This window comes from Ursus americanus, chromosome 2, assembly GCF_024610735.1.
Source record: "Ursus americanus isolate L20-20 chromosome 2, mUrsAme1.1.p, whole genome shotgun sequence".
Classification (NCBI taxonomy): Eukaryota; Metazoa; Chordata; class Mammalia; order Carnivora; family Ursidae; genus Ursus; species Ursus americanus.
In genome coordinates this window covers 85,431,957-85,455,747 of record NC_142128.1, presented here as the reverse complement: position 1 = coordinate 85,455,747, position 23,791 = coordinate 85,431,957, and the positions used below count along the sequence as shown (strand labels likewise).

The window sequence follows — 23,791 nt, the reverse complement described above, 5'->3', positions numbered from 1 at the left end:
TGACTAGAAGACAAATGGAATTAATTAATTATGCCGTATCTATAGAAAAGGTAATATGTACATGTGAAATGCCATACAAGGCAAAAATGCAGTGACTGATCACACTGTAGCTTTAAGAAAAGTGTTGACTGTTTCAGGTCACAAAGGCAGTATTTAGAGTACAGCAAGAGGGACCATGTGTCCAGCAGGCCACACAGTCATGTGCCTCTCCAAAGTAGGCAATTCATACTCTCTCACTGAAAGAATGAAGCCCATGGTATCAAAAAAAACTTAAGAGTCATGTACTCTAATAGTTACATTTGCAATAAAAGTGAACTGTCCCTTATTAATCATCAGAAGACAAAAACAAGAGCCCAGAGGCAAATGGCAGTCTTTTTCTCAAGATATGAGAGTCATACTAATAAATATCTTAGTTCCTGTTTCCTCCCACAACTGAACAGGGGTGAAAAAACAAGTCTCCTTGCCTCAAGATTTTAGGAAGAAAAGTTGTAAAGCTTCTGTTGCAGACGAAGTGCCCCAACAGTTTTTTTTCCTGCTCCCATAAGCATAAATAGTTCATGATAAAAAAATGGTAGGCTCCTAGAAATGTCTACAAATTAACTTGAGTGGTCAAGTACAAACAAGGTTGGGCCTAGGCCGCTTAAGTGCCCTCCCCAAGTCAGGATAAACAGGACGTTAGCTTGGAAACCTCTGCCAAACTCTAAACAACTTTACCTCAGTAAATCCCCTCACCTTTAATCTAGGAAACTTTCCAGCATGCCCTTCAGTCACATGAAGTTGCCGTCAGAGCCCAATATACCTCATGTGTCCCCGGAACAGGTTTGCCTCTTGGGGGTAAAGTGGCAGGGTGGATAACTAAGTTTGGCATGTGGTCTAAGAGGCCCCAGAAGGCTAGGATAGGGACTGCAGATAATCCAGGCTTTTTTCTTTTTCCAAAAGAGGGCAAGACCGGCAAAGAACCGAGTGTCTCCGAAAGGAGAGCCGCGCTCAGACTAAACAGAAATCCGGGGGACCAAAAGCAGAAGTAAACAGGTTTTTATAGCAACACTAATATAACAGAAGGCCTTCTCTGACCTCTCCAATGGTTTTTTCGGTTACTGAATCTTTTCACCCCTTCCCCCAGCGCGGCTCTCTTCTCACTCACAATCCCCACGCCCCCTCCCCACCACCCTCCAGCAAAGGTAAGGGCCCACAGCCAACTGCAGACTCTAACGTCCACGGCGGCCAGCTCCAGTCTAGGGCAGTTGCCTAGATGTTAATCTGACGTCGAGAAATCTAATCTCCCACGTCTGATCTCCGGCTATTGTGCCTCTAGGGGGAGGCAGCACAGGTGAGTGCGACTGGAGGAAACCAGTTCCGGAACAGTCCGAAAGGGCGACGCGAGGGTGCGAGACTAGGGAAGGAGACGACAACGCGATAAATAAGAGGAGGCGCGCCCCAAACACGGCCTCTCTCCCTGGGATCACCTTGCCTTGACCTAGTTGAGCCGAGCAGGAAGGAACCCAAGAGGGCGAAGGAGAGGCTGGGCGAGCGGCGGGCGGGGCCGCGAACGGGAGCTTTCTCGTGCTCGTTTGTGATTCGCCGACGGATTCGGGCCGGAAGCTGCCGGGAGGCATTGGCGGCCGAGGCGGCGGCGGCGGCGGCGCACGTGGTGACGTGCGAGGGGGTGCGGCGCGAGCGGGCGGCGGCGGCGGCAGTGTCTCCGGGACGCGCGTGGAGGTCGGTCGCTCGGAGCTGCTCGGCGCAGTTTCTCCGCCTGCTGCTTCGGCGCGGCAGTGCCAGCGAGCGAGCGAGTCCCTGCGAACCCTCGGTGGCGCGGCCCCCTTCTCGCAGCCTTAGCGGACTGACCGCTCGTCTTCCCGCTCGACCGCTCCCCCCCTCCGCGGCCTCGAGGCGCTTTCCGTTGGGCCGATTCCCGCCCGCTTCCTCCTGCTCCCCATCGAAGCTCCAGACATGAGTTTTTCCATCTCTTCAGAGATGAACCAGGTAATACGCGCAGGTCCTAGACGGTGGAGGAGGGAGAGGGCGCGACCGGAGTCCGAGCAGAGGGATGGCGCGGGCGGCTGGGAGACGGTACGAGGCGCGGAGCAGCGTCCTGGTCCCGGGGGAGGACGCTGCAAGCAGCTACCGCGGCTTTCTGGGGGCGAGGAGCCGGCGCCGCGCGGGCCCCGCGCTCCTGGCGCTGCCATGGTTGCCGGGTCGCGTTGGCGGCCGAGGCGAGTGCCGGCCTCTTTAGAGAGAGCTGGGGCAGAGGAAGTAGGGCGGGAGTTTTTGCCCGTGGGATCCTTGGGGGCCTGGGTCAGGGCGCCGCGGGGCAGGGATGACTACCGGAAGGAGGACGCGGGAATCTCCTTTCCCGCTGTCAGGAACCGACTCCTAGTGTCTGGGTCTAATCGAGGTCTGGACTCTCCTCCTTGGGACCTCCAGGGACCCGGCACGTGTGGGCGGGGAGCTGCATCGGTGTCTCGGGCCTGGAGTGGGGTGGTACCGCGTCCCGGCTCGCCGTGGGCCGCGGGGTCCTTTGTTCCCGCTCCACGTTGCCCGCTTTTCTTGCCAAGCGCGGGGAGAAGGGGGCGGGAGAAGGGAGGGAGCGGCTGCCCTGACGTGTCGGCGCTGAATGACTGCGTGGCCGGCCAATCCCAGCCGGGGGTGTGCGGGCGCCAGGCGCCTTGCCTTCCAGCCTTGGGAGTGGGCGCCCTCCCGGCCGCGCGGGGAGGAAGGCCTGGGGCTACTGGGCTCTTCAGTCACTCTGGGGCGATCGCCAGCTTTCCTTTTTACAAAAGAAATCGGCGGAGAGGTTTGCTCTTTTTCCATTTTTATACTCATCTTGTAAAAGGGTGTTTGGTTCTAAGTTCTTGATGGTAGGAAAGTATCAGACAATACCAAATTGAGAGTTGAATGTAAGAAGATTTGGACCACAAATATTTTAGAAATAGATTTACTGTTTCTCAATACATAGTAGACAGATCTATTGTTTGAAACAGCTGACGTTTCAAAACCTACAGCAAGTAGAAATAATCCTGAAGGGCGCAGTTTTGTTTCCTGATGTCTGTTGCCAGTGATGGAGGATAAGCATACCCTGGTATCAAACTGTTCTTTGAGGAGTTTATGTGGTGATCTTCCGTCTAGTAGTGAGTAAAAACTTTGGAAGCCTAGTACTACTCTTAACAGTTGAACAAGTAAAGCACGGACTACACTACCAGAATCCGTATTTTCTTTTAGTAATTCTAGCACTGTCCGTTGATTTAAGGATAACGAAATACTGATGAATAGTTTCAGACATAATCGTGCTGAAACTTCCGTCTAAAGATGCTAAGGAAAGCAGTTGTGTATCTGGAGATGAGGCAGACGCTATTTAGAATTGGATTAACAATAGTATTTAATGCTAGCTGGCAGGCTACTTATCAAATGTGTATAATTTGGTAGTTGGTGGTAAAATGGGACTAGAACCACTGATTTAAAAGAGACCTAGAATGGTTTTCCTCTGAATTTTTCTAATACATAAAATCTCTATAGTTAATTAATAGATATTATATCTTGATTTATCTTAATTTGTACCATTTTTCTAACCCTCCCCCCCAAAAAAAACAGGATCCCAGGTTTTGGTTTTAGTTTTTAATTGTTATCTTTTGGGCTACTTACTTTAGAGTGGTGGTTTTTTCTTGGTTGAGGTATATTTTAGATGGCAATTGAATGTAGTTTTGCAAATGTGGTTTTTTAATGTAAAGTGTTTTCTTATTAGGGAAATGTCTTAATCACAGATACTAAGACAAAGTACTCCTGAAAATCATTTCATTGACTTTTTCAACAATATGATTTTATAGTCAAAAATCTCCATGAAGGAATTCTAAAAGGTTGGAGATCCTCCCACCTTATGCTAGAGCGTGTAAATGGAGGAACTATGAACAAGGGAGTGATCTCTAGTTTTTTGTTAGAAGCACAGAAAATACATGCTTATCTTCACTTGTAAACTTGAATTACCACCTTTTAAGTGATTTCTAAACCTATCAGTATTTTCCCAACTATCAGATCAGTATTCTAACACTTGCAATAATCTGGATAGCCGGTAGGTACCTCAGCATTATAATGTCCCAAAGCAAATTCCTCTTTTCCTTCTTTCCTAACTTTGAGCATGCAGCGAACAAAAAATAACTGTTAAGCTTTTTGGAATTCTAATTTTGATACTGATTTTGACAGTGATGCCACACACACATATCCAAGCTAAAATAACAAGATGAGCAAGGAAGGGTATATAATATTTTAATGTCCCTGCTTCCATATTTTATCTGTTCCTCCAGACCATCCCCCACAATTGTGCTAAAGTGTTCTTGCTCTAATCTTTTCTGCTCTCCAGCATTGTTTAAATCTTAGCATTGATCTTTCTTACTTCCTCTCCCACTATTTACCATATACACCCTGCAGACTATAATCCATTGAAACAGAAATAGCTGCAGTTTCTGGAATATGTATGCTGTCATACCCCTTTCCTCTTTTGTTTGAACTATTTTCACTGCTTGATTTATCAGTCTTTTTGGTTGGTCTGTGAAGTATTCAGGGCTGGGGAATGGAGTTAACTCCATTGGTATTATGAGCATCCCATTCCAAATTGTGCCTGCCATATGTTTGGTGCCATAAATGGGGATACAAGAATTTCAGAACAATGAGGATGGAGGAAGTGAATGGGTTCGGTGAGTTTTGAGATGGTAGTTTGAAAGTGACATTGGGAATGTATAACTTCTCGTTTTACAAAGATTGATTTACTTTGCATAATTATAAAATATGTCCTTTAAAAAGAGTTCATTGCTATTTTGTCAGTTGGCTGCCCTCAAAAGATTGCCTTGAAACTTAAATAATATTTGTAATTTGCCTTGAGGTTTTAAGGATGCTTTTGAAAGTTTGATGATAACATTTTATCTTGCACTTACTGAAGGCCTGAGAAGAATTTGGAGGGGAGGCCATAATTGTGCCTACCTGTTTTACAACTCTTGGATAAGACCTGTTGAATTGTATTTCAGTTAAGCTAATCCTTTTGGGGCCTGTGGTAACATAACATGTGAACTTCTGGGTGTTACTAAAGCAGTTTAATTACTCATTTATGAGTCTTCTGTCTCCATTTTCTTTTACTAGTCATACTAAGGAACTGAAGTGTATTTACCAGAATATATTGTATTTGACCCCAGTTTTATTTTTTAAAGTGGATTAGTTGAATGTGTATTTTAAATACCAAAAAAATTTTATTTTTAGATTCTAATTCCAGTGTAGTTAACACAGTGTTATATTAGTTTCAGGTGTACAATATCGTGATTTGACAGTTCCATGTATTAATGCTCATTAAGACAAGTATACTCTTAATCCCCTTCACCTAATTCAGTCATTTCTCTACCCACCTCCCCTTTAGTAACCATCTTTTTGTTCTCTATCGTTAAGAGTCTGTTTTTTTGGTTTGTCTCTTTTTTCTTTTGTTCATTTGTTTCTTAAATTTCACATATGAGTGAAATCCTGTGGTATTTGTCTTTCTCTGGTATATTCTGCTTAGCATTATACTCTCTAGATCCATCCATGTTGTTGCAAATGGCAAGATTTCATTCTTTTTTATGGCTGAGTAATATCCCGTTGTGTGTGTGTGTGTGTGTGTGTGTGTGTGTGTGTATTGCATCTTCTTTATCCGTTCATCAGTGGATGGATACTTGGGCTGCTTCCATAGTTTGACTCTTGTAAAGCTGCAATAAACATAGGCGTGTATGTATCCCTTTGGATTAGTGTTTTCATATTCTTCAAATACCAAAGAAAATTTTAAGCTTTATACTTTTATTTAACTCTGGGGTGTTGGGGCTTTGGTTGGGCTTTTGAAAGAAAAAAAAAATTCTACCCACATTTTTATTCCACTAGTTACTGAGTTTGAGTTTCACAGACGAAACTAAAATCTACAAATTTCTAGAATCACTTGAAACTCAATTTGCCCAATGCTTACTTGAGTGAAAGTGACTGTGAACTTTCAAAGACATGGTTTTGCAGGCAGGAGTTGATATGATCTCTTCCAGCTTGGTGGGTGGTGGGGAGGAGAGTAGGGACCTACAGCATATGAGGACAGTAATGAGTAAAGTAAGTTTGTTGCATTAACTTAAATGTCACGTGGACTTGGACTATCTCTTAAAATCAATTAGGGTTGTACTGATCATTAAAGAGATGAGGTGCATATTAAGACCTTAATGTACTAGAAAGTCTTCAAGTTCTCAGTGTAGAAGAACTCATTTTATTTCAAAACTAATAATATTGTACAAATTTGTATACCTAAAGTTGCTCCAGAAATTCTCCAGTTTTTCTTCCAATGGACTGAAGTGATTTTAACCATCTCTCCCCCCCCAAAAAAATTTAAGGTAGAACTTCCAATTTATCAAATATAAACAGATGTCATTTTATTCTTGGTTAGATCAAGACTAGTTTACACAGAAACACTGAATAATGAATAAAACTGGTCACCATTTAAAATGTTTACGAATCTCCGTATCATAAATTTATGGTTTCTCAAAAAGCACATTTTAGTTATATCAACATAATTTGCATGGAGGGATTCCCCCCCTTTCATCCTTCTTTTAAGAGCAGCTTATGAAACTGAAGTGAAGAGTTATCAACCATGTCTGTGGATTGGCCACCCAAGTGTGTGTGTGTGTGTGTGTGTGTGTGTCTGTGTGTGTGTGTGTGTGTATCGTATATACAAAGATTTTCTGAATTTTTGAGCTGGGTCTTGAATGAAAATATCTGAAGGTTCCCTTAGGATGGTGTGTTCTCTCTGTGTACATAGAATTGTGTGGTACTTGGAAATCATTTGTTACAACTGAGTTCTTAAAAGCTGAACTATCTAATCTAGATGGAGCTGTAGAGCAGAGGAAATCAGTATTACGTAAGAGTATGATAACACTTTTGTTGCAGAGGTAAGCATTGACCACAGTCCCAACCTGAGTCAGAATTACTCAGGATGTCCTTGAAATAGAACTTAAGTTCTAGAGAAACCAGTTAGCGTGTGGGATCCAGCTCCATTACAGATTGTGCATGTGTTGAACTTAACAGGTTGTTCCATTGGAGCTGGACCAGCCTTCAGCGGGTTCTGGGTTAAGTGATTATTCATTCACCTGAACATAATTGTTAGAATTTGGGTTTGATTGATGTATAAGGAGAATCCAGGTAATTTTAAGATGTCCATTTTTAAAAGTATGTACATCTTGCAAATAATTTATTCAGTTCTCATTTCCTGAATTATAATGACATAGTGTCATAGCAGTTCAGGTGATTAAAAAATAAGTACCGTCTGAATTTGACACTTGTAGTTGACGACATGTGAAAATGAAGGGGGAAATGGAGGTAAGACTGAATATGATTACTGTGAAGATGTGGTTTGAACTAGAATTATTTCTTGGTAGTTTATTACTGTATATAAGTAAAAGGACCATACAAAGAACAGCCATCAGTATTTTCCCTTTTGTTTATTTAGTTCACGTCAACAAGTACTCATCTTTATATTTAGTTTCTAAGCTTGTTGTTTTGGTGGTGGGAAGATCATGAACAAGACAGAGGCTCTGTCTTCCAGGGCCTTGAATCAAGGAAGATATGGAGGTCCACAGAAGGCCAACTCAGAACAAACCAGCTGGAAGATTACACAATGCCTTTCACAGAGTGTTTAGTATGTAGAAGATAGGGAGAAACTTCTCTCAGCTGGGGGGATTTGGCAGGGGCTCTGTGGAGGTAAGATTTCATCTGGCAGAGGTTGCATTAAAGGTGTTCCAAGAAAAGAGAACAACTTGAACAAAGGTACAGAGTCTGGGAAGAGCAGAGTACATCTTGGGGAACACTGTATCTGGTTTGACTGTAACATTGTATACATGTCTGGGAATGATCCCCAAAGGTTGTTTGCTGGCTGGTGAAAATGGACAGATCATATGTTTGTATGTTAGTTGTATTCTAATAGTATAAAGTATATTAGAGTTAACCAATATATATATTTGTTCTCTAATCTTGTGCTTGTATATCTCACTTAAATGATACTTGTTATTAGCTCCTGTCTTCAGGGGAAGGTGTGTGTTTGTTTTAATCACCTGAATAGTTGCAGGCTAAATGAAAAACGTTTATGTATAACTGCATTTGTGTTATTTTCTGTATTTGTGTCATTTACATCATTTCTTCAAGATAAGGACTTTGTTTGATCTAATCTGCTTAGATCAATGACAGTCTGATCATTCTGAGTATCTAAAATTTGTCATTATTACAGATTATGATGCATGATTATCACAGAAGAAATTCGTGTCTATAGCTTTTAAGGACTTGATTACATCATTTCAAGCCTGATAGTTTTGGAATCACCATTAGAGCTTAAGACACCTCTGCCTTCACTTCAACCACCTGTCTTCATACATTGAGGAAGTGCTGAGTTTGAACACTCCTTTGTCCTTGAATTATCTAAGACATCCCAGAAATCCATTTCTCACCAGTTTAGTAGGTAAGTGAATATTCAGTGCCCAGTGCAACATTAAGACACATTGTTTTTCTCAAGACTGTGCCCAGTATGCTAACAGCATTTATAATTTTCTTAAAGCGGAAGTTAGTCATCATTTGTAGAAAAAAGCATTTTTCTATTTTCTCTTTCTGTAAGCTATTTTGAATTTAAATCAGCTCAAACTGAAATCTATTACTGCTTTTTAATGATGGATTTTATATAGCCATTAGTTGTTCACAAGTAAAGGTAAAATGGACTTTTTTTTTTTTTAAGAACATTAAATTTCTAGCATGTATTCTTAGGAGGTAAGTGATTTCTAATATCTGAACCTTGCAAAGGGAACAAAATTTACATTTGTCTTATCGGTCTTTCATTTGAGAGTAAAGCAATGACAGCAGCCCAAAAGACAGAAACCTGTAAGTGATGACCGTTGTACAGGCTTCTTAGATTGCTCGTTGTATGGGTTTGGGCACGGCTGGGTTAACGTTTCTTTCCCTTTGCAATGAATGTACATGGAAACCTAGACCAAAGCATTGAAATACTCACCACTGTATGAATCCTCAAAAAGACTTAAGACCAAAGTATAGGGGTACAAAGACTTGAGTGCCAGTGTTTCCACAGTGTTTTTGTGTAATAACATTTTTGTGTTGATAGGATGGAATTTGAAAATAAAGATACCATATTACTCTTTAAGGTATAATTATAAAAATCCTCATTTGGGAGTAAAATAACTCTGCTTTCTTTCTGCCCTTTAGCCAAATTTATAAGGAAAATGATTCCCAATGGATATTTAATGTTTGAAGACGAAAATTTTATTGAGTCTTCTGTTGCCAAATTAAATGCCCTGAGGAAAAGTGGCCAGTTCTGTGATGTTCGACTTCAGGTATTTAAAACTTAACTGGAAACCTACAAAATTGCTATTTTATTACTAAAAGCAATAAGTTCTTGAATTTGCTTATTTTCTTTTTCATGGTAGGCATTTCATGAAATAACTTTAAAAAACAGCGATTTACTCATAAATATTAGCTAAAGAATCTGATATGGTAATTAGCTAGAGAAATACATAGTCCACAGTACTTCTAATTTTAATTCCTCATAATTTCAGGTCTGTGGCCATGAGATGTTAGCACACAGAGCAGTCCTGGCTTGCTGCAGTCCCTATTTATTTGAAATCTTTAATAGTGATAGTGATCCTCATGGAATTTCTCATGTTAAATTTGATGATCTCAATCCAGAAGCTGTTGAAGTCTTACTGAATTATGCCTACACTGCTCAGTAAGTACTGTATAAATTGTATAATTAGGGGATGTGATCAGGAAATTCCAAGTCTCTCTAAATTTATTTCAATTAAGTATCTGTGTTTTAAGGTCTTAGTATCCTAAGCGATAACTTCTTTTTTTTAAAGGTTGAAAGCTGATAAAGAATTGGTAAAAGATGTTTACTCTGCAGCAAAAAAGCTGAAGATGGACCGAGTAAAGCAGGTAGAGTACCAGAAGTTAACATCTAAGGAAGACTTACTAGCAAGTGTGCTTTTACATGGTTAGAATGAGTAATTTGTCGTAAACCAATTTTTAGTTTTAAGACGTGAAAATGTCCCCCTTTTCTCCTAGAGAACTGAATATTATTTTAACCATTTATTAACCATTTAGCTATAGTTATTTAGCAAGGTCATATTTCTCTCAGATAATTTGAGCTAAACCCTTGCTTTTCAGTAGTTTTCTCGGCCGGGTAGCTGTATCAGTCACTGATAGCAGGATGTAAAATACTCTTGTTTTTCTCAAGAGTTAATCATGTAACTTATATTCTCAGTTCATTTGTTGTTCTGCACTCTCGAGTTTTTCTTTAAAAGGACTCCTAGAATTTAATGCCATTGAGAACTGCTTAATAATTCATAGACAAAAGGCATTCGGGGGCGCCTCGGTGGCTCAGTCAGTTAACTGTCTGCCTTCAGCTCAGGTCATGATCCCAGAGTCCTGGGATCAAGTCCCGCATCAGGCTCCCTGCTTCTCCCTCTCCCTCTGCCTCTCCCCACTGCTGTGTGCTCCCACACTTGCTCTAATAAATAAAATCTTTAAAACAAAAAAAAAAAGCATTTAATTTTCTAATTTGGGAGTCAGTAAACTGTAAGCCAGCTGCCTGTTATAAAGCTTTATTGGAACATAGCTATCATTTACATATGGTCTCTGGCTGCTTTCCACCTGTAGTGACAGAGCTGAATAGTTGTGACAAAGACAGTATGGTTCAAAAACCTGAAGTACTATTTAACCTTAAGAGGAAGTTTCCTGGCCCCTCCTGTAATGTCACTTCTCTGCTTAAAAATTCTTCTATGATTTATAGCACATACTCCTCAAGTTAGCACTGCAGTTTTTCCCTCATGTAGTTGCTATTTTTCCCAAATTATTTCCTCCTTGTCTTACCTTTTGCTCTAGCTAACCTAAATCGTCCACAACCTCTCTCTTCACTACTCCCTCTATTCTGCATTCAGCACCATCTCTCGTGTAGATCCCAGTTCAGCTACTGCCTTCATGATGAAGTCTTATCTAATTATTCTAGATGGAAATGCTTATTTGAACATTTCATATGCATTATCACAGCATTTCAGTTTGTTGCATCTTTCCGTAAACAACTTATACATTTGTACGGCATTCTTTGATGTTTATTGTTTGTATACATATGTTCTTCCCAGTGTTAAAGTTGTTTGATTAGGGCAGTGATTTTTGGTTCATCTTTATATCTTCACATAACGCTTACACACTGAGGATTAAATATTCGTTAAATAAAATATATGTAAGTGTTGGTACTTGTTTCTTTTCCAAGGTTTGTGGTGATTATTTACTATCTAGAATGGATGTTACCAGCTGCATCTCTTACCGAAATTTTGCAAGTTGTATGGGAGACTCCCGTTTGTTGAATAAGGTTGATGCTTATATTCAGGAGCATTTGTTACAAATTTCAGAAGAGGAAGAGTTTCTTAAACTTCCACGGCTAAAGGTAAGGAGTAAAAATCTATAAAGAGATATACTACTTAGTTCCAGGCACAGAATTTTTGTCCATGTTTCAAGCATGTAAGTAATGGTTGGGGAAAAGACAGTACATTGAAACAGTACTGTTATTTTTAGCAGTGTAACTGGCTACCCATATGTGTATTTTTTTGACTACCGATTTTTTTATAAATTAGAGTAAATATATGGAATGTGATTGGGCATCTGTGACTGTTTTATTATGAAATTGAGCATTAAGCTGAGAATTAGAGGCTCAACACTGATCTGTGTGTCACTGTTTTTTCCTAAATCTAGTTGGAGGTAATGCTTGAAGATAATGTTTGCTTGCCCAGCAATGGCAAATTGTATACAAAGGTAATCAACTGGGTGCAGCGTAGCATCTGGGAGAATGGAGACAGTCTGGAAGAGCTGATGGAAGAGGTTAGTTTTAAAGTAAATGGGATTCAACAATTCTTAAAAATTATTTTGCTATAACGTGAAGGATTCCCTTTCACTTTTATTTTATAACCATGACCCTAAAGAATTTAAATTTTGCTATAGGTACCCCTAAGCTGAGAAACAGGGGGGGTGTCCAGGTGAGCTGAATGAACCGTTCAGTTTGGTCTTCTGCTTTTCTTTTTTTTATTTCTTTGCTTATTATGTGCTGTTAACTTCCTTTAAAGTAGCATGTAATTTGCTTTAGAAATGGGAGGTGGTACTGAAATTTTCCGTAGATTCTTAATTTTTCTTCACAGGTTTTTGCTTTAAATTTGAAAGTAGGTAAAAGCTTCTAATGGTTGTTCCTCCCCATTGATTTATCTCCCCATAGGTTTATTAACAAAACTAGGATACCCAAGACTGAAGAAACAAGAAGAAACCTCAAGTGTATTGACACGTAAAGAAGCAGCAGTCCTGCCCCAGTTCTCCTAAGAAAAATCCGCTGTGGGCAGAGAACGATGATGATTTAATGGTGTTTACTCCTTTACAGGATTCTATCTTTAAAGCTTTGTGTTATTCAATGGTGTTGTTCATACATACAGTCACTCACTTTACTTGGGCTACTTTTTAAAAATACACAAGAAAATTGGATGGAGAGATGGTGGGAATTAAACATATGCAGATGGAGCCATAGAGTGACCTTGCCTCCGTCATTCCATTTAAGCCTTTCGGATTCACTGAAGGCTTTATCAAATCTGTTAGGCCTTAAAACCTACTGTTATCATTATGTTCTAAGAAGGCTAACAGGTCATCTCTTAAGTTTTATATAGTTTCTCATTTGAAAATCAGGTGCATTAACCATGTGTTTGCGTCTGCTAAGGGAGGTGTCTCTATAGCTTGTTTTGCGTTTTGCATTTGCTTTTTATGTGTTTTTCTTGACATTGCCTACAGGACAGAAATGTTAATGCAAATCAGACCACTTCAGAGGTGTAAACCATATTCCATATTTTATTGTAAATATGTATATTCTATAAGAGCCTATATATACTGTACTAGTGCTTTTTTTCTTAATGCTATATAATAGAAGCTATGAGAAAATGAAGATTTCTTTCAAGCCAATCAAGCCAAGGACTCTTCGGCCAGTATTAGAAGATTCTGTATTTGATTTTTGTTTTTTAAATTTTTACAACCATGACCTGTATTTTCTTTACTTCGGGATCCTGCCAGAGCAAGATGTCAAGAAGTTCAAGAAGCACACTGGAGGTTACCTTGAGGCGTCTGTGTGATCTGCATACTAGTGGAGTAGCCATGGAGACAGTAGCCACATGGGTGTTCTGTTGCTGTTTTGCAGGTTCAAACCTTGTACTACTCAGCTGATCACAAGCTGCTTGATGGGAACCTACTAGATGGACAGGCTGAGGTGTTTGGCAGTGATGATGACCACATTCAGTTTGTGCAGGTACACATTGCACATCTGAGGTAACCTCAGGTTAAAATGTGATTAGAGCATTTTATAGCATACTGAAATTTTCCTTTAATAAAGGAAAGTGGAAGAATTTCATTGGTATAACTGAACAGAAACATTTTCGGGACAAAACAAGCCAGTCTTTCTTATAGTTACTGTTTTTGCCACATAAAAATAAATTAATTCAACACATTTAGATTTTTTTTTCCTCAATGAAATAGGATTTATAGGTAGTAAGAAGAAAGGCCAATAAGATGAAGCAAAGTAGAAATTGATTTTTTGGATTAGATTATAAAAAAATAGCTTGCAACAGGAAATTGTATTGTTAGACCCCCCCCCTTTTTTTTTTTTAAATCTCAGGTATAAACTTTTTTAGTCTAGGGATAAATAGTTTAGAGAAAAGTACACAAATCATAAGTACCAAATAGTAAACCCACTAATTTAAACACTACTTGGGTCAAGAAGAGAGTTCTACCATCCTGGAAGCCTTTCCCCCTCCCAGTCACTTCCCTACACAACCCCCCCCAGAGGAAACCATTATTCTAACTTCTGAAACAATAGTTTGCCTGTGTTTGAAGTGTACATAAATGGTGATATAGGATGCATTCTTTTTGTTTGGCCTTCAGCTTAACATTCTATTTGTGAGGGATAAACTATAGAGTAGGCTGAGTTAACTCAGTTTTAAGGGATGGTTTTCTTTAATAGAAAGTATATGATAAAACAAACCTGACTGGTGAATATCTCCGGTATTCCGTGGCAGTAGTGGCCAGATATCTTTATTTTCACAAAAAGTGTCAGGGTTTGAGTTAGTTGAGAACTTTGTTCGTAGTTGTGCATTTTGAACACTTAGGATATTTTCCTCATAACTCTAAGATGTTAACATTTTTTTAAAAATTACTCTTTCAAAAAGCAAAGTTTGAGTGCCTGATAAGTGGCAGGCCATGATGTTAGGTGTGTGAGGGACAGTTTCTGGTTGCAGGACCTTACAGCAGTGGATTGAAAAGGTACAGTCTTAGAAGAGGCATCTACAAAAGGCATAAAGGGGAGGGCATGGTGGAGCAGGAGAGAAATTAGGAAAATTTGACAGAGGAGGCAACATTTGAGCAGTCCTAGGATTGAGGAGTTTGCATAGCAGATAAAGGGAAGTGTGTCACATAGCAAAAACACCTGTGCAAGGATGATAGGCTTAGAATGGCAGGTCACAAGGTTGGGAAAATAGGTAAATGCCACCTGATGGGGGCTTACACTTGATCCTTCAGGTAGTGGAGAACTTTCAAAGATTTTTAGACCAGGGAGGAGAGTGATATGAAGAGCTATATTTCACAACTTTCGTAACAGTAGTCCGACAGTAGGGGGATTGGTTAAATTACTGTATTTCTAAACTGCAAAAATCTATACATTAGTCATATTTTAGACACATGGTTAACTATCAGATGGGCAGTCTCTAGGTAATGGGACTCCAACTGATCTATGGTTTGTTTCCTTTTGTTTTTCTTACTCTAATAAATGACTGCATTAAACCCTTCTATTTTTATGACCCAAGTACAGAGGATAGATTAAAGCTTGTGAGACCAATTTACAGACTATGACAAGCAGTCTTTTAAAAACATGATGGCTTGATCCAGGGACATGAAGTAGGAAGAGTGGACTCTAGGCATTTTTAGTTTCAAAGGTTGAGTGAGTCCCTAGTGAACATTTAGAATAAGAAAATTAAGGAAAAGGAAGAATTTGAGAAAATGGGATTCTGACAAATGTGACTTATTAGAAGGTGGTTCCCTGGATAAAGATCATGAAGTAAAATAGGACGAGGGGACACATTAGGCTTGAGGAATAGGAAAAGAGTTTGAGAAGAAGCCATTAGAAAGGAAGGAAGGAATTAGAATCAAAATATGTTTAAAAGCTAGCTAACATAGATGGAGAAAGTTTGAAGGACGATAATAAATTGTTAATTGTGTCAAATCACTCTTTGGGAGGTCATGTAAAAGAAGGTTATAGATAACATCTCTTCTGCATTAGTTTTGGGAGGCCACTTGGTAACCTTTAGTGGGTAAAAGTTCCAAAGAGTATGAAGGTCAAGAATCCCTTAGCTTGAGAAGTAATAGTGGTTCAAAAAGAAACAGCCACCGTTGATTACCCCCTGGGGAGTCAGAGGCAAAGAAAGGGGGGCCAGTGGGTGGCTGGGTGGGAGCTGATACAGGAAAGTTTGAAGATAAAGGAGAGGAAAAGATGGTGTTTGAAAATGTTCAGGAAGGAATATAAAGGAGTTAACCAGCACTTCTATATGACTTGTTAAAAAAAAAAAAAAACCCAAGTAGTCTTCATCGTTACTATGCTTTTCTCTTCACGTTGATTTTTTTCTCAGTTATAGTCCATATGTTAGAGCAGTTTTCTTACTGTGATAAAAGCTCTTAATGAAAGCATCATCAGCTTGTGATACTTTGGATCCCTTCTTCCCACAGGTTGGGATGGGGTTTTATGTACCTTGTAATGTCTAGTAGCAGAGGACACAAGTCCATAGTAATATAAAGAAAGTGGCCATATACTCAGAATTTCTAATCTTTTAGTTGTATTGCATTTGGCAGTGCATATTTTCTGTGAGTGTTGTTATCTATCAAATGGATTGGCAGTACTGTCCTTACTGGATCAAAAGAGATGATGTGAATAAAGTACCTAATAATACCTAGGTATATAATAAATGTCTAAGTAGAATTTAATGGTAACCATTAACATGGTACATTCTCTGCCTCTTCTCAAAATAGCCTATGTATGCTGTAATCACGCTTGTTGAGTGGCCCAGACCAGACTTTTCACAGCTTCAAGTAGCTACCAAAATCTTTTCCTCCAGGAGTTGTTACATGGCTTTTTTGCTTCCACAAGAAACAGATTTCTACTGTAAATCTTACCTACCCTACCCATGTGGCTCTGGCCCTGGGGACCGAAATAAGTGGATAAGCAGACTTGGTCAGGTACTGAGGTGGTAGCTGTTTGTTTGGTAGTTCCTTGTAGGGTGTCTTTGATTCCTCTAACTCCATATGATCATATCCTTTAAAGGTGTCAAGGACTAAAATAATTGGAAGAAAACCATCAAAGGGAACTCATACATAAGAACACAGTGTAATTCTCTTACAATCATTTGAAAATTTGTAGCTTTGCCCATTTTTCCCTCTTTTAGTGTTCCTGTATATTCTACTTTTGTGAATGTTTGGTTCTTTTAGTAGTATTGTTCTATTTCTGGTTACTATTTTTTATTTTTGTGTTTTGTTGTAGTTTAATTTGTCTAGAAAAACACTCTATAATATGTGTAAGGTGGTCCTGAAGAAATACACCTTTCAGTGTTTCTTGTAACTGCCACTTTTATCCTGAAAAATACTTCTCAGAGGGACTGGATTGGATAAATGTCTGCTCACTTTTTGCTGGCATTGTATGAAGGATATCAGAATACATATGATTTAATTACATTTGACAGTTTATTTTAGAGACAGGGGGTTAAATGTATTATTTCGGATAATTCATCCCCTTTAAATTAATAACCTCTTTTGGAAGATGATTGTACACTTAGTATAAAGATTATGTGAGCTTATGTAGATTATTGGAGGGGTGGTTCTCCCCCCTCCCCTTGAGGTATCTGATACTTGATCTACAACTTGTTTTTTTTAATGGCTTAAATTGAGCTTTTCCTGACCAGGCTACTTGTGTAGGTATAGTTGTTTCATTGCAAGTGGAGATGGAAGTGTGCCAGTAATTTGTGTCCATTGGAAGGTGTTGGTTTGTCAAATTTAGGTATGCTATAAACGCCAGACGTAGCTGAAAGATACTGTTTTTTCAGTATTGTGGAATAGCTCAGGAACAAAGGTACACCAGGTACGGTCTTTGGCTAGGTTTCTGTAGCTACCTTTTGATTTTGCAGAAAAAGCCACCACGTGAGAATGGCCATAAGCCGATAAGTAGCAGTTCCACTGGATGTCTCTCTTCTCCAAATGCTACAGTACAAAGCCCTAAGCACGAGTGGAAAATCGTTGCCTCGGAAAAGACTTCAAGTAAGTGTATTACACTTGTCAGATTGTCTTTGAGTTATTTATTTTTAAAGAAGGAGTATTGAGCGGAACCATTTAACAACTTTGAAAGTGACTATTTGTGGAGAAAAAAGAAGCAACTAAATTTGGAAAACAATAGCAGATCATTCCACTCTGGAATCTGGAGTCCAATTCAGGATCACACAGCAACCAAAAGTAATAATAATTGCATCTTAAACATAGAACTTTTGTGCTTACAGATAACACTTACTTGTGCCTGGCTGTGCTGGATGGTATATTCTGTGTAATTTTCCTTCACGGGCGAAACAGCCCACAGAGCTCACCAACGAGTACTCCAAAACTAATGAAAAGTTTAAGCTTTGAGATGCAACCAGATGAGCTAATAGAAAAGCCCATGTCTCCCATGCAGTATGCACGATCTGGTCTGGGGACAGCAGAGATGAATGGCAAGCTCATAGCAGCAGGTAAGAACAGAAGGATGAGTGTTTTCTTACTGGAAACTTTCAACTGGCTAAGCCTCTTAAATGGACATTTGTGCTTGCTTGTGACGTGTGAACTTTGGAAGACAAGGGATTAATGTGTCTTCTTCCTTGGCATTCTACTTTACCACATTCTAAAAAGACCAAGAAATAAAAAGTAAATACTGTTATGTTGCCTAACCTTTAAGTAAATGTCTATTTCTAATTCTTAAATTATAACGTAGCTGAATTATTCTGTCCTTATTTTCAAGCCAAAACTAAGCAATTTGCTCATACTGATAATGTTGTTCGGCTATTATAAGCTGTTAGTTAAAACACCAACTAATGGGGCCATATTAAGTCTATGAATAAAAGTTCCTTTTCTCGTACAGATTGCTTAAATCATTCTGGACCAGAAACCCTCGTCCAGTTTAACATCTTAAACATAAACCTTGATGGTTCTTTTACCAGGTGGATATAACCGAGAGGAGTGTCTGCGAACAGTTGAATGCTATGATCCACATACAGATCACTGGTCCTTTCTTGCTCCCATGAGAACACCAAGGGCTCGATTTCAAATGGCTGTACTCATGGTGAGTGCACTGTGTTGCAGGAGGAAGCAATCCATATTTAGCTGTTTCTCAAACTTCAGAATGGCAGAAATTCTCATCTCTCACTTTTGATACAGGGCCAACTCTATGTGGTAGGTGGATCCAATGGCCACTCAGATGACCTGAGTTGTGGAGAGATGTATGATCCAAGCATAGATGACTGGACTCCTGTTCCAGAATTGAGAACTAACCGTTGTAATGCAGGTAAAATTACTTTTCTACTGGGATAATCAGTATTTAAATATGATAATTATCAGTATATAACCTTATTTTATGCTCACATAGGAGTGTGCGCTCTGAATGGGAAATTATACATCGTTGGTGGCTCTGATCCATATGGTCAAAAAGGACTGAAAAACTGTGATGTATTTGATCCTGTGACAAAGTCGTGGACAAGCTGTGCTCCTCTTAACATTCGTGAGTTGATTTTTTTGTGTGTTCTGTTTTTTGTTTTGGGGGGGTGTTGTGTTTTTGTTTTTTTTTTAACTTCTGAATCAACAGTATATGTAGTATACGACTTGAAGTTTGGGGAGATAAAGTAATAATTTTGGTTTGACTTGATTTTATAGGTAGACACCAGGCTGCAGTCTGTGAGCTTGGTGGTTATTTGTACATAATTGGAGGCGCAGAGTCTTGGAATTGCCTGAACACAGTAGAACGTTACAATCCTGAAAATAACACCTGGACTTTAATCGCACCCATGAACGTGGCTAGGCGAGGAGCTGGCGTAGCTGTTCTTGATGGTGAGTGTTGGGATTTGGAAAAGTGAGGAATGGGAGTGACAAGAATTTCTTCTAAAATTCCAAGAGAATGTAAGTGATGACTATATACTTGGGTAATTAGAACTCAGAAGCAGCCATCTTTTCTGATGCAGTAGGGATTGATGGTTTGTCTTTTCGAGGTCTTTTCTAATAGAGACTTAGTAGTTTAAAAATAATAATAAAAATATATCAACACACTAGTCTTTTGATGAGTGGCTAAATGAAGTTCTAAGTCCTTTCCTTCCATAAACCATATGCAAAACATATCATCTTGGAGTTCCTTTAGAGCAAGAATTCAAAGAATTTGATTGCAAAGCAAAAATAAGTAATCCTCTAGATCTAGTCTTTTCTAACTGTCTACTCCATACCTGAGTGGAAGCAATACTGAGGACTATTTTAACGAGTCTTTCCAAAGCAACGTATTGGTATTATATAGACACAGCTTTCTTGTCACATCCATTTTATTGATTTACATGTTTAATTATGTAATTATAATAATGAGTTTAGTTAGCATTGTCTTGGGAATAAAGTAGAATCTTAGTTAAGCTTGTGGCTTAACTGCTGAAAGCATGGATGTGTAGACATGCCAGCAAGTAGCCTACGGGCCGATAGCCCGCAGCCCACCCCAAGTCTTGTCAGTTCTCTATAAATACATAGATGCAGACAGGGTAAGTGACAGTCAGATGAGAAAATAATGAATTTTTTTTTAAGTTATACAGTATTTAATGCTAACATTTTATCTGTTTGAAAATAACTTATTAACTGCTCTGCATATATATTTGAAAACAAGTGATAACTCCTGGTCTGTTTCCAAGAGGCTTTTGTACCAGAATAATTTTACATAGTTGGAAAGCTCAAGAAAATGTGCAGTTATCTAAAATCTGCCTTTTTTTTTTTTTTTTAAAGATTCTATTTATTTATTTGACAGAGAAAGAGGCAGCGAGAGAGGGAACACAAGCAGGGGGAGTGGGAAAGGGAGAAGCAGGCTTCCCACTGAGCAGGGAGCCCAATGCGGGGCTCAGTCCCAGCATGCTGGGATCATGACCTGAGCCGAAGGCAGACGCTTAATGACTGAGCCACCCAGGCATCCCTGAAATCTGCTTTTCTAGAACTTCTTTTGAATCTTAGTTCTTAGGCACTGGACTAGGAACAAAATTTCCAGTGCACAGAACTACTCTGGCTTGCCGCTAACTAGCTGCATTTTTAGGTGAATTGTCCACCTTCTTTGTGCCTTATTTCATCTGTGAAATGGCAGTAATAGTAGCTACCACAAAGAATTGTTGTGGGAGAATTACACGTCAGTTACATGCTACCCCTCTCCTTTTAAATTGCCTGAGTTCCGGGTATGAATGGGATTTTATCAATTTTATTCTGTTTGTATCCACAGCTTCTAGAGAGCGCTTGCCACATTAAGTGAGGCATTTAACGAGTACTTTGGTAGAATGAGCAGGCATTTCTACTAAGAACCACTGATTTTAGCAAAAAACAGATGAAGTCGTTTTTTTCTTATTCTCTCTTGACTTACTTTGTTTCCTTTCTCTTTTAGGAAAATTGTTTGTAGGTGGCGGCTTTGATGGTTCTCATGCCATCAGTTGTGTGGAGATGTATGACCCAACTAGAAATGAATGGAAGATGATGCGAAACATGACTTCACCAAGGAGCAACGCTGGGATTGCAACTGTAGGGAACACCATTTATGCAGTGGGAGGATTTGATGGCAATGAATTTCTGAATACGGTGGAAGTCTATAACCTTGAGTCAAATGAGTGGAGCCCCTATACAAAGATTTTCCAGTTTTAACAAATTTAAGACCCTTTCAAACTAACAGGCTTAGTGATGTAATTGTGTTTAGTAGAGGTACACTTGTGAATAAGGAGGGTGGGTGGGTATAGATGTTGCTAACAGCAACACAAAGCTTTTGCATATTGCATATTATTAAACATGCTGTATATACTTTTTGTGTTTATTGGGAAAGGAATGCAAAGATGAAGGTCTGTTTTGTGTATTTTTAGGACTACTTTGGTTATTTTACTTTTTGGAAGTTGATATTGTAAAAGAATAAACCAAGACTTGATCGGGCATGTCATTTCAAGTCCCCTCTCCTCCACATTTGTTTTTGCCAATTTGCACATTAAATGACTCTTCCCTCAAACATGTATTATGGGGCAGGAGGGGGTAGGGTTTAAGATCTAGGCAGTTGGGTTTTTTAAGGGCCCTTTTTCAATAACTGGAACACTCTATACAAAAGAGACTTATTTAACTAGATGACAATGACTATTTTTGTTTTTATTAAAAGAAAGCTGACATGCCTACCAAGATTAATCTTTTATGATTGCCTTTTTATAACTTTTTATATTCTCAGCACAGTGCTTTACCTGTTGAAGATATGGCAGATTCAGATTACCGAAGCAGAGTGGCAGTCGTAAAGGGTGCATAGTGAGGTGTTTCTTTTATACGCCCAGAACACAAACTTCGAAGCTTTTGCCTCAGCTACATTTTTTTTTTGAGAAGGCAGTACCAATGTTTATTTAAATGGAGTTGCTGAACAGTAACATAGCTGTGGTTTTTATTTGAAACACTGATTTCAAATATTTTGACTTCTTGAGGGTATATTTTATATAGCAAGACATTTAATATATAACAGTAAAGAACGGTGAAGTACTTTATTTTCTAAATAATTCCTGTCTTTATTTATCATTAACAAAATAATCCTAAATAGCGCCCTCGATTGTGAAAAAAAATTAAACTGTATTGGGTTTATGAATGCAGCCTTTATCAGAACTATGTTTTTGTTCAGTTTTTCTCTTCATATGGATAAATACTGGTTGGGGTGACTTTATCGAATGTGTAGGCTACACATTCTGGTGCCAAAATTAGCACAGCCTAATGCTTGCTGCCGATGCAGACATATTAAAGGTACTTTGCAGGAAATCCTTGCACCATGGAATTACTATCCAAATGTTGTTTGTGTACTCATTCATGACTAAAAGTTTTGGGGACAATTTTTTTTTTCCCAGTAATGATGAGCTTTAGGTATTTGTGGGAAAGTAGTCACCTGACATGTCTGAAATAAGAACTGATGGTAGGATTTTTTTCTCAGAAGACAAACACATAGGAATCTAATGAGCCAACCAGGACAAGACGACTACCAGTGGCTAACTTGGGTTAGGAAGAAAATTGTTCCACTGGTACTTTGACACCTTCTGTCTCTCGTTTATTCCACAAAGAACTGTCAAGAAAGCGCACCTAGTGGCTGTGTAGTTGCTGACTATATTTATTGCTGGTTTGGTTTGGGACTAAAACTAGGTTGGCAGATTTGAATTTGCCTAATAGGATGACTATTTTTTTAAATAGATCTGTATATGTTCTATTTAGCCCAAGGAAATAAAATTTTAGTTGGGGATTCAGCAGTGAAATTCTTGAAATTACTTGTCAATTCCTAAGTAACCTGCTAATTCCTAAGTAGCATTAAGCAGATACTAGGTGTGGATACTCTGGATGAGTTTTTCTGTATTATATTATTGATGCCAAACAGGTAATTTGGTGGTTAAAAGTATGTTTTTTAAGTATGTTTTGAATATAAGAAGCTCCCCTAAAGGAAAAAAAAAAGTGCTCATTGACCAGTTGTTTATATTTATCTGCATCTAAAAGGTACACGTTTTTTTGAGGGAAGGAGAAAATGTGGCATAGCCTCAACATAATTTAAAAAATGTTTTTACCACCAGTATGGGTTTTGGGGTAGTTTAGAAATAACACTGGTAAGGGGCGCCTGGGTAGCACAGTCGTTAAGCGTCTGCCTTCGGCTCAGGGCGTGATCCCAGCAATCTGGGATCGAGCCCCACATCAGGCTCTTCCACTGGGAGCCTGCTTCTTCCTCTCCCACTCCCCCTGCTTGTGTTCCCTCTCTAGCTGGCTGTCTCTCTGTCAAATAAATAAATAAAATCTTAAAAAAAAAAATCATTGACATTTAAAAAAATAATAATAACAACATTGGTAATAACCACCCTTGTAATCAATTGTAACAATGCATAAAACATACTAGATGCCTAAAACAGTAGCAAAACTATAAAATACCTGCTCGAATTAGTATTAATTGGTTATACTCACATAAATTTTCTTTTATTGTGATGTTTAAAGTAGAGTTTTGATTTTTGGCTTCTAGTATGTCATATATGCTTTTCTAATCACCATGTTTTAGAATTCCTTATATTTTAGGGGGAAAAAATGGAACTGGGAGTGCGATACAGTCTTAGAATCCTTGCTTAATACTCTAGGTGTGCACCCTATGATTTCTCCAGATCTTAGAATTCTTAAAACTGAAGTAGGTCACAGAGAAAGAGTCCCTGGAGGATGTTGCTGCAACTTCAGAGTTGCCTTTGGAAGAGTATGAGATCACAGAAAATTTTGTCTCTATAAAATTAGTCATTTATTTGTATCCTACTTGGTTCCAAAAAAGGACTTGAAGGGTCTTTCATTGGATGACTGGATGAATTAACTGGGTGAAAACAAGGAAACACCAATGTATGTAGTAAAATGGTGGTTACCAGGGGATTGG

The 23,791-nt window shown here is 39.0% G+C and overlaps 2 protein-coding genes across 3 annotated transcripts in view; one reads left to right on the top strand and one right to left on the bottom strand.

Annotated features, from left to right (window-relative positions):
• LOC123801366 (uncharacterized) overlaps positions 1 to 2,189 on the bottom strand; it is a 45,031-nt gene extending 42,842 nt beyond the window's left edge. The window contains exons 1-2 of the mRNA XM_087866072.1: positions 2,033 to 2,189; positions 1,472 to 1,967 (exon numbers count right to left, since the gene is read on the bottom strand). Coding sequence (XP_087722198.1) covers positions 1,472 to 1,967; positions 2,033 to 2,189 — 653 coding nt within the window. The remainder of the gene's footprint in view (positions 1 to 1,471; positions 1,968 to 2,032) is intronic.
• On the top strand, positions 1,717 to 22,248 carry IVNS1ABP (influenza virus NS1A binding protein). 2 transcript variants are annotated; one of them, XM_045811325.2, is made up of 15 exons: positions 1,717 to 1,986; positions 8,264 to 8,491; positions 9,244 to 9,371; positions 9,594 to 9,763; positions 9,894 to 9,969; positions 11,306 to 11,479; positions 11,785 to 11,910; positions 13,259 to 13,366; positions 17,280 to 17,409; positions 17,646 to 17,870; positions 18,336 to 18,457; positions 18,553 to 18,679; positions 18,761 to 18,892; positions 19,045 to 19,218; positions 20,783 to 22,248. In XM_045811325.2, the coding sequence occupies exons 3-15, from the start codon at positions 9,261 to 9,263 to the stop codon at positions 21,034 to 21,036; spliced, it is 1,929 nt and encodes a 642-aa protein (XP_045667281.1). In that variant the 5' UTR covers positions 1,717 to 1,986; positions 8,264 to 8,491; positions 9,244 to 9,260; the 3' UTR covers positions 21,037 to 22,248. The 2 variants fall into 2 exon arrangements, with proteins under 2 accessions (XP_045667281.1, XP_087714574.1); XM_087858448.1 differs by lacking the exon at positions 1,717 to 1,986 and adding an exon at positions 2,645 to 2,797.
• The last annotated feature ends 1,543 nt before the right edge of the window (positions 22,249 to 23,791 follow it).

Bases quoted from the DNA above. Each gene is read 5' to 3' on its own strand.
- IVNS1ABP (XM_045811325.2), top strand. From the start codon at position 9,261: ATGATTCCCAATGGATATTTAATGTTTGAAGACGAAAATTTTATTGAG. The intron at 9,764-9,893 runs GTAAGTACTGTA...TTTTTTTTAAAG, and splicing joins AATTATGCCTACACTGCTCA to GTTGAAAGCTGATAAAGAAT. The intron at 18,893-19,044 runs GTGAGTTGATTT...TTGATTTTATAG, and splicing joins CTGTGCTCCTCTTAACATTC to GTAGACACCAGGCTGCAGTC.